Source organism: Bufo bufo, chromosome 1 (genome assembly GCF_905171765.1).
Source record: "Bufo bufo chromosome 1, aBufBuf1.1, whole genome shotgun sequence".
In the NCBI taxonomy this organism is placed as follows: Eukaryota; Metazoa; Chordata; class Amphibia; order Anura; family Bufonidae; genus Bufo; species Bufo bufo.
The window spans coordinates 699,465,926-699,477,117 of NC_053389.1; the positions used below are offsets into that span (position 1 = coordinate 699,465,926).

Below are 11,192 nucleotides of genomic sequence, written 5' to 3' on the forward strand. Positions count from 1 at the left end.
AGAATATGAAAGCTGTATATATTAAACTTGAATTTCACACTTGCAGATCTGGAAAATACAGTTTTTTGAAAAAGAAAAAGTGTGTTTTTCAAACCCCAGAAAATGATGGGTGTATTTCTAGCTTAAATTGCACACTGACTAATACAGATGTTGTAGATTGCCAAAAAAAAGTCTTTTTTTGGTAACAGAATATGAAATCTGTATATATTAAACTTGAATTTAACACTTGCAGATCTGGAAAATACAGTTTTTTGAAGAAAAAAAAAGTGTGTTTTTCAAATCACAGAAAATGATGGGTGTATTTCTAGCTTAAATTGCACACTGACTAATACAGATGTTGTAGATTGCCAAAAAAGTTTTTTTTTTTGTAACGGAATATGAAAGCTGTATATATTAACCCTTTCATGACCAAAGGTCATTGATGCCCCAGTGTCCAGGTCAAAATTTACAAATCTGACATGCGTCACTTTAAGTGGTAATAGCTTTGGAACACTTTTACTTATCCACGCCATTCTGAGATTGTTTTCTCGTGACACATTGTACTTCATGACAGTCATAAATTTGAGTCAATATATATCACCTTTATTTATGAAAAAATCCCAAATTTACCAAAAATAAATAAAAATTAGCAATTTTCTAAATTTCAATTTCTCTGCTTCTAAAACAGAAAGTGATACCTCATAAAATATTTATTACATAACATTCCCCATATGTCTACTTTATGTTGGCATCATTTTGGAAATGTTATTTTATTTTTTTAGGACGTTACAAGGCTTAGAAGTTTAGAAGCAATTCTTAAAATTTTTAAGAAAATTTCCAAAACCCACTTTTTAAGGACTAGTTCAGGTCTGAAGTCACTTTGTGGGGCCTATATAGTAGATACCCCCATAAATGACCCCATTGTAGAAACTAGACCCCTCAAGTTACTTAAAACCAATTTTACAAACGTTATTAACCCTTTAGGTGTTCCACAAGAATTAAAGGAAAATGGAGAGGAAATTTCTAAATTTCACTTTTTTAGCAGATTTTCTATTTTATTACATTTTTTTCTTTAACACATTAAGAATTAACAGCCAAACAAAACTCAATATTTATTACTCTGATTCTGCGGTTTACAGAAACACCCAACATGTGGTCGTAAACTGATGTAAGGGCGCACGGCAGGGCGCAGAAGGAAAGGAACACCGTATGGTTTTTGGAAGGCAGATTTTGCTGGATTGGTTTTCTGAACGCCATATGTTTTTTATTTTTCTACCGATCGTCTTGTGCAGGGGCTCATTTTTTGAAGAAAGAGTTGAGGTTTTTATTGGTACCATTTTTGGGTACATAGGATTTTTTGATCATTCATTATTACACTTTATGGGACAAGGTGGCCAAAAAATTGGCTGTTTTGGAACCTTTTTTTTTTTTTTTTTTTTTACAGCGTTCATCTGAGGGGTTAGGTCATGTGACAGTTTTATAGAGCAGATCGTTACGGACGTGGCAATACCTAATATGTATACTTTTTCTTATTTATTTAAGTTTTACACAATAATAGCATTTCTGAAACCAAAAAAATGATGTTTTAGTGTCTCTATTTTTTGGGCGATTGTCTTAAATATGGGCTTTTTTTGCGGGATGAGGTAACGGTTTGATTGGTACTATTTTGGGGTATATACGCCTTTTTTGATCGCTTGCTGTTGCACTTTTTGTGATGTAAGGTGACAAAAATGGCTTATTTTTTTACACCGTTATTATTTTTTATGGTGTTTATTGGACGGGGTTGATGATGTGACATATTTATAGAGATGGTCGCTACGGACGCGGTGACACCTAATATGTCTGGTTTTTGTTAGTTTTTTTGTTTTATTTTTATAGGAAAAGGATTTTTTTTTTTACATTTTTATTTATTTATTTTTACTTTTATTGCAAAGTATAATACAATCAGATGCCTGTAGGTGGCAGCACCGGACGCCTATGCCATGGCAACCGGACGCCTTTGCAAAGCGTCTGGTTGCCATGGCAACCATCGGGCGCTGCGATCGCAGCAGCCCTGATGGTTGAGAGAGAGGGAGCCCCCTCCCTCTATTAACCCCATGGATGCCGCTACTGCGGCATCTATGCGGTTACAGCAGTGTCAGCATAGAGCTGACACACGCTGCTGATGGCGGCGGCTCAGGAATGGAGACGCCGCCATCACTCACAGAAGGGGGACCGCATCGGGGGCAGCATTTTACTTATAACAGATCGGGGCAGGAGGGGGCGGACGCATCGGGGCCAAGGGGCAGCATTTTACTTATTACAGATGGCGGCAGGAGGGGGCGGACGCATCGGGGGCAGGGCGCAGCATTTTATTTATTACAGATCGGGGCAGGAGGGGGCGGACCGCATCGGGGGCAGGGTAAGAAGAAGGACAAGAAGGGGGCACAGATCGGGGGCTTCAGGACACATTACCGATTTCAGGCTGTGATCTGCAGAGCGCAGATCAGAGCCTGAAACCGGCATTTTAACACTGCCGCGATCCGATTGGTTAGTCTGCACAGACTAACCAATCGGATCGATTGCCGGCAAGGGGCCACTCTGATTGGCCCCTTGCTGGCATTACTAGACTGTATGCTGTCCGTGACAGCAGCAGGGCTCGGGCAGAAGCTTTAATCCAAGCGCTTTGCAGCGCTTGGATTAAAGAGCTAGCTTGACGTCTATACACGTGATAGCTGCACGGGGTATGTGCAGCTATCACGTATATATACAGATTGCGGTCGTGAAGAGGTTAAACTTGAATTTAACACTTGCAGATCTGGAAAACCTTTACGAAAAAGTTCGGGTTTGGGCCCGGGGTCCAAAAATCCTAAAGTTTGGTACGAACCAGAACTTTATAGTTCGGGTTCGCTCAACTCTAATCATAATAAAAAGTACATGGCAAAGTCCAAGTAAGTAAGTAAGTAAGTAAGTAAGTGTTTAGTATGTAAAACTTTTAAGTGCAGCAGAATAAGAAAAGTGCAAAAAGTCTGTTGAATTAAAAAGATAAGAATTGCACATAAACAAGTCACAGAAAAATGTCTTTCTGGGTAACATGACTTTGAACACATGATAGTCTTGTTCATAACCCTCATCAACCTGAAGAGGGAATAGGAAGGAAAAAGCTTTTCGCAAACCAGGCGCAACTTGGGCGAAAAACAGTGGTTAAAAGAGAGGGAGTCCTGAATTTTAAAGGCCCAGTAGGCTGTGAAGTAGCCTAGTAAACTGCCACTTGCCGTGGTGAACTGGCATCAGTCCATACTGGGACAAAAAAAACACTGGCTCCATTTGACAATTATTGTAAAATGGCCTACGGGCCTACTTACAAATGTGGATCTGGTGAGGAGGGCACATCTGTGGATAGTGGACTCCCGGAATCCCACTCATCCGGGACAGCTCCCACTAGACAGTGAACTGCTAGAACCAGTAATCTCAGTTGTCTCCGGATTTCGTTGAATATGTAAACTTTTCCTCTGGGCACCAACTCACTCCTCTCTGGTGACACTTCCTGGAGGGACAAGCTTTGCAGCACCCGGACGCACCTTTCTTCATCATTCGGCCTGCAGGTAGAAGCGGTCCTCTTTTTAGGGTGCCTTCTCCGGGATTCGTATTGGGTACCTTGTGACGAGGAAACAATAGTGGGCTGCGACACCACATTAGCGCTAGCCGTTCCCGTCGCATACAGGCACTGCACTGGAGTGGTGGATGGCCTCTGTGGTAAACTCGGCCACTCAGGATTATGGCATCCCTGCTTGGCCTTCCTCTGTCTCCGGTTCGGCCGTGGCCTACTCCTGGTGGATACCGCTGGAGTTCGGTCTCCTCCTTCGGTGGCGTGGAAAGTAAAGAACTCCCGTCGAGCCTGCAAAGGCTCCTCCATCTTCACAGCAGCCTTGGGTGGTTCCGACTTCACCTCTTCAGAAGTGATAAGCGACTCCAGCTCTTTGTCGGACCTGGCGGGCACATTTACTGCCATACTCACAAGTCTGTCTCTCTGCGTGTCTGCAGGCAAGAACACATCTGGCAGAGTCGTCCACTGATCGCATAAACTCCACCTCTCTTTTGGCAAGTCCCCTAGGTTCTGCAGCATATGGGAGGCGGTGCATATTATAATCCATGGTAATGAAGCAGTAGTGGCGCAGTAGAAATTGGTTTCCTGCACTTTTCAAGGGGCGGCACTCTATTTTCCCGCCGTACAGGGCTTTTTGCAGAGCAATGGCGCCAAAAATCAGACAAGAAGGCCTCCGGCGGCCATTTTAGGTTCAAGGTCAAAGTCAATTCAATCGCAGCAAGCAGTTCTAGTGACACAAAAATCTGGCTTTTCTCAGTTTTAGCAGTGCGATTTCAAAGTAGTCAATTGGCACAGTATATCCTTGCAGTTTTAAGCAGTTTGGACAGTTCTTTGGCCCAATAAAAACAGTCAAACAAATGGGGCTCATTCACATAAGGCACAGAGGATTTTGATCCTGTTCTATAAGGCACAGAGGATATTGATCCTGTTTGTGACGCCAATTTTTTTGTTGCAGCGTGCCAGTCCGCAGGGGTAGAGCGCGTGAGGTTCACGGTGGGCCGGAATGTACATACAGTTCATCGGTTACTCACAGTTTAGCAGATGCCTCCTTGGGCCAGCAGTGCAGTGAAGGGGAGAACAGCACTGGATTCTCCGGGGAATACTCGATTACAGGGGACACTGGCCAGATGGTTATCGAGGTTCCCTTGATGGTGAATGGGTGCTGAGTGCTTGTGTGGCTGGGCCCCTGACTTAGGTATTGTCGTGATGCCAGCACCTTGATGGTGCAAAATGTTGAGAGTGGTAGTGCTATGAAGTTAGAAGAATGAGGCAGGTTTAAATTCAACTGTAAACTTTACTATAACCAGGTTCTTGATGACAGTTTACATCCAATAATAACACCGTCTCTGGTATACATGCAAGTTGGATGTGATGAATTCCATTAACAGGCTGTGCTGGTGGTAATGTGTCAGGCTAGGGTAATTAGTTAGGTACTCACTAATATTCAGCTCTTTGCCTTGCTTCAGTCTCAGTTGAGGTAATTCCAGTCTTGATCTTCTACACAAGTGATATAACAGAACCCTTATCTGTCCTTAGAATAATAGTGAGGGTGCCAGAAGCTAATAAGTCCTTTACCTAGATCCAAAGGCGCCTAGAGCCTATAATAATGGCGTTGTCCTTCCTTTGTCTTTATCCAACAATAAACTTGACCAAATATTCACTTGTTACTCCTGAAGAGTGAATAGTAGAATGTAGACTTTTCTCTGCCTGTCTTCCTGGCTTTGTTACTGAGGTGTACGCTGGCTTCTCTGGGCTGTGGAGCTCCAGAGAGAGCTGAGAGGAGAGGGGACCTCTCCTTACCCCTAGCTCTTCACTTCATCTCCTTCTCCTTCACACTCCCAACTCTAAACACTTTCTAACTAGGCCTGAACTGCACTATATATACTGTGGTGCTATCCCCATCTAGTGGTGAGATGTATGTGGTGCACCTGACAGCCTGGTAAAAAGGGATTTCACATGATAACACAATACAGCATGAAATTACAGAAGACAACAAAAAGCTTTTGCAATTCCAACATAAGCTAGTGGGACGCTGCACAAGTAATTAATAATAAGGCTATCGGCACATCCGCAGTGAGTCCTTGTGTCAGGACACAAATCCGGCTCCCAGTGATGGCAATACATAAGTTAAATAATGACGCATATTTAACATTATGCGAGCAGTTTAAATGTGATAATATTATTTTAATATGTGTAACAGAAGAGGTTGCATATATTAATGAGTTCAGCGTCTGGAGGCAAATGCAGAAATCTTGTCGTAAAAGGAATCATTTTTAATAATATTCATCCAGCAGTAAATTATATGATACCATGAAGTTCGGTGACAGATTATCCTCAGTTTTATTATGTTGTGCTTAAAATTTGCAACAACCTGGCTCTCAGATTTTTCATTAAAATTTCAAACTAGTTTAGTCTAATTTCCATAGAGTTTACATTATTTTTTATTTCACAATTTAATGACATAACAGAGGCTCCAAAAACATTAGTACTGTATTCAAACAACTAAGGGCTGAATTCACCTATGAACACAGTAGGTGTGTGTGTATAGGTGGCCTTGAGGTAAGGGAGTCTGGAGAGGGAAAGCTTAATGTTGAGACACATCTAAATATTGTAATTGTACAGTTAAATGCTGTGCATTCATTTGTTAATTAGTCGCTTACCCAACACTCAACTTACAAAGCACCCCACCACATTATTAAAACATTTGTGTCACATAAAGCACATGTTCACAGTTCAATAGATCGGATTCCTTAAAAGAGTTTTCCAAGACTCAGGATAGGTCATCAGCATCTGATCGGTGGGGGTCTGACATCTGGGACCCCTGCAGATCAGCTGTTTGGGAAGGCACCAGGGCTCCTGTGCCTTCTCCGTGCTCACCAAGCACAGAATTGTACATTGTACAGCAGCTATGCTTGGCAGAGTGCTCCTCCCCATTCACTTCTATGTGGCTGAGCTGAGCCTAGGCCACGTAACCGATAAACCTGTCATCAATCAGCCTAGGAAAAGCTGAGAGAAGGCCGTGGTGCTACTGTGAGCACTGCTTTCTTCTTAAACAGCCGATTGGTGGGGATCCCGGGTGTCAGCTCCCCTCCCATTAGATACTGATGACCTATCCAGAGGATAGGTCATCAGTTCTAAATTCTGGGGAAAAACCCTTTAAAGAGAATGTCTTATCAGTAAAATACCTATTAGTAAAATCAATTTTGTATTTCATGATGTTATCCTAACTCCCCTGTGTTCTTGCCTGTATTTAAAAAAAAATCCTACAGTCCTGCAGCTTTCACATAGCCTACTAAACCTAAACATACCTTGACACTTTTCTGTTATGTGGATATCACTTTTGAATTTTTTTCATTGTCATCACAGGCATCCACATCAAATCTATAATTCACAATATATAATGGTCACTGCCTATCTACCCCCTCCTTTCCATACTGTGACCTCAGTACAGGTCAAAGAGCATCCAACAGGTAAGCAATGTAGGGCAGCACAGATCACTGAGAATACCTGGATGCTCGATTGGGATGGTCTTCAATCCCATTGTATCAGTACAGGAATCAGGAAAAACAGAGTCACAGCATTCACATTTAATATTCCACCTTTAGTAATCCACAAATGACATACAAAGAGTGGCGATGTTTTGACCAATAGTTAGGCTAGTTTCACATCTGCATTAGAGAACAGCCTGTTGTAACAGCCTGCCGGAGTTCTCTGGATCCGGCATTGCATTGCCAGATACCGCCGTCCTGTCAGAGCACATTAACTGTGATGATGTTTGACAGAGATCCGGCTACTACCTGGCAAATTTAGTGAAAATCAGCTGGATAAGAACCTCTGCACTTAGCGTTTTTATCTTGCCGATTGCCGGACCTGCATTCGGCAAGAAAAAAATAAATTAAAAGTAAATTGTGCATCTACATTTGACCCATATTTTTATACAAAAGGGTGAAGGAGCTCTAAGGAAACTCTGCTTTATGCCTCATTCACACATCAGTGTTTTGGTCAGTGATTTCCATCAGTGATTGTGAGCCAAAACCAGGTGAGTCTCTATACACAGAACAGGTGCAGATCTTTGCCTTATACCTTATCTCTGTGGAGGCTCCAATCCTGGTTTTGGGTCATAATCACTGATGGAAATCACTGACCAAAATAGTGATGTTTGAATGAGGCTTTAATGTTTGAGAGCTAATACAACCCCAATTCCCAAAAAGTTGGGACACTGTGTAAAATGTAAATAAAAACAAATGCAATCATTTTCAAATCTCATAGACCCATATTTTATTTACAGTAGATCATTGAACAAATCAGATGTTGAAAGTGAGACATTTTATCCTTTAATGAAAAAAATTAACTAATTTAGAACTTGACAGTAACTCATCTAAAAAAAGTTGGGACAGGGGCACATGACCGGGTTTAGAAGGAACATGGTAGAGTCTCTCAGAAGCAAAAATGGGAACAAGTTCATGAATTAGTGAAAAACTGCATCTAAAATTTTTTGGAACAGTTTAGAATCACGTTCCACAACTAAAAATTGTGAAGACTTTGACTATCCCACGTACAACATATCATTAAAAGATTCAAAGAATCTGGGGAAATCCATGTACGCAAGGGACAAGGCCGATGATCAATATTGGATGCTTGAGATCTATGGGCCCTCGGGCGGTATTGCATTAAAAACAGGCATGATTCTATACTGAAAGTCACTGCATGGGCTCAGGAACACTTTCAGAAATCAATGTCTGTGAACACAGCTTGCAAATTAAAACTGTACAAAAGAAGAAGCTGTGTGTCAGTGCAATCCAGAAACGTCCCTTTCTCCTTTGGACCAAAGCTCATTTAAAATGGAATAAGTCAAAATAGAAAATTGTTCTGTGGTCAGAGGAATCAAAATTTTAAATTATTTTTGTAAATCACAGATACAGTGTCCTGCAGACTGAAGAGGAGAGAGGCAACTCAGCTTGTTATCAGGCCACAATTCAAAAGCCTGCATCTCTGATGGAATGGGGTTGAATTAGTGCTTATGTCATGGGCAGCCAGACAATGTCTTTTTTGGGGAAGGCCTTGCATGTTTCAGCAAGGCAATGCCAAACCACATACTGCATCCATCATAAGAGCATGGCTTCAAAGAAGAAGAGTCCAGGTGCCGAACTGGCTTGCCTGCAGTCCACAATTTCCACCAATAGAAAACATTTGGTGCTTCATTAAATGAAAAATCCAGCAAAGAATGGGACAACATTCCTCTCTCAAAATTTCAGAAATTGGTCTCCTCACTTCCCAAACATTTATAGGCTAAAGAAGATGAGGTGCTACACAATGACAAATGTGGCCCTACTCCAACTTTTTTTTTAAGATACATTGCTGCTATCAAGTTCTAAATGAGTTTTTTTTTACTTTCAACATCTGATATGTGTTCTGTGATCTATTGTGAACAAAATATGGGTCTGTGAGAATTTAAAATTATTGCATTGTGTTTATATTTACATTTTTACACAGCGTCCAAACGTTTGTGGAACTTGAGATGCATTTTAAAGCCTGACATGACTTGTGGCATGACATATTTAATGGGTCTAAGACCAGACCTCCTATGTACGCAAGTTCCTGAGATATACACAGTACTGTGCACAATAAAACATTTTATTTATTTGGAATTTATATCAGAATGAATCAGAAATTCCTTTGAAGCACATTCCCAATGCACAGAATAATAATGTTATAAATGCTATTTGATAGTATATATGATGTATAGCCAATAAAGTATTCAGCTGCATATAAATTTGCAAAAACTCTTTCAGAGAGTTTGCATTGGCATGCATAAACCATCTACTACTTGTACTGAAAAGAACCCCTCACTGTGAAGAACCTCCAGAACTGCCTTTCATCTGTACACAACTGCCATACATTTATACAGTTCTTGGAATAAAAGTTTGATATTGTCTCTGGATATATTTATATGACTGTTGAGAAGATCGCCTCTAAAGTGTCTTTTTCCTATCAGCTAAACAAGCCTAATATTTCCAGCCTCTAATCAATATCCATACTACAGTAGGTTCTAGCAGTCTGGTATCCAAAACTTTAACCTCGGATTCCAGGAGTGCCCTCAAAAGTATTTTATATTAGGGCAATGCTATTTAGTACATCAATGACTATTTTTTTATTTAACCTAAAATTGTGTAATATATATATATATATATATATATATATATATATATACACACACACACACACACACATTTTCAGTTTCTGCTCGGCATTAAGTGGAAATCGAGGTCTTGGTGAATGAACTACGACATGGTATAATATGGAGGACTGGAGAATTGGATATCTACCAGATGGTCATAGACTCACGTTATATAGGCAGTAGTGATGAGAGGCAGGGGCAATATTCAAATTTGTGATATTTTGCGAATATTTGGGCGAATATTCGCCATATGTTTGAGAATTCGTTATCTCCAGTCATTATTTTCTTGATTGCGGAAATCGGCAATTGAAAAATTAGCGATAAAAATTTGCATTCCAAAAATTTGCATTACCAAAATTCGCAATCAACACTAATCGTAAAGTCAAAGATACTACAGCCTTCTCATTGGCCCACAAGCTAGAAGCAGGGAGGGATCATATGTACTGATTAAAAAATCTCGAATATTCGAAATTACGAATATATATCACTATATTGTAAATATTCACGAAGTGCCGATATTCGCGATAAAAATTCGTAATTCGAATATTCGTTTTCAACACTAATAGGCAGTGGTAGAGAAAAGAAAGAATGTGCAATTGTACCATGTTTCTGTAGCGCTTCTAATTTTCATTTACGTTGCCTGGGAGTTAACATTCAGCATATTGATTTGGTTTTACCCAGTTTATGCACGTTAGGCCCCATAATGTTACATTATGTCAATGAAATTATTATACAATGTTGTCTTTTGTCTCTTCCAGATATTGGTTGACCAACAAGGTGCACATAAAAAGACCTACTACAGGAATACTAATGTACACATTGGCTACTCGTTTCTGTAACAGAATTGACTTGTATGGCTTCTGGCCTTTCTCCCGAGATCTCCACCAGAACCCTGTGAAATATCACTACTATGACAGCCTTAAATACGGATACACATCACAGGCAGGTCCACATGCGATGCCACTGGAATTTAAGGCCTTGAAAAATCTACATCTACAGGGGGCTTTGAAACTTACCGTTGGTAAATGTGAATCAGCAACATAGCATCTTATGCAGTCCTTTGATCTGTAAAACTTCAATCATTTGGACAACGATAGGAGGACGTCAATGACAATTGTCAAAATTTTATTGAGTTGTAAAAGTATTGTTGGCTTTAAGTACAGAAATGGAAAAAGGAATGGTCCTTCAGTGAGCTCAAGTGTGTAGAACAACTAGAAACTTCTAGCTCAGAATCAATGTGTCAGACTGGTGGAGCACACAATTTGTGCTGATATTTGCCTTCTTATAGTAAGAGTAGTACTAGTAACAAAACAAAAAAAAAACATTTTATAGGAGGATGAATATGGTGCTATCACTATACATGAAGATTGTCTGTAATTATGATTTACTTCCTCCTACAATTTGTGGAAACACTGTTGAATATAATGGTCTTTTTGGAAAATGGTACTT

At 40.3% G+C, this 11,192-nt stretch overlaps 1 protein-coding gene across 1 annotated transcript in view; it reads left to right on the forward strand.

Annotated features, from left to right (window-relative positions):
- ST8SIA2 (ST8 alpha-N-acetyl-neuraminide alpha-2,8-sialyltransferase 2) overlaps positions 1–10,846 on the forward strand; it is a 403,496-nt gene extending 392,650 nt beyond the window's left edge. Inside the window, exon 6 of the mRNA XM_040414197.1 lies at positions 10,502–10,846. Within this exon, the coding sequence (XP_040270131.1) occupies positions 10,502–10,787 (286 nt within the window). The 3' untranslated portion in view covers positions 10,788–10,846. The remainder of the gene's footprint in view (positions 1–10,501) is intronic.
- The last annotated feature ends 346 nt before the right edge of the window (positions 10,847–11,192 follow it).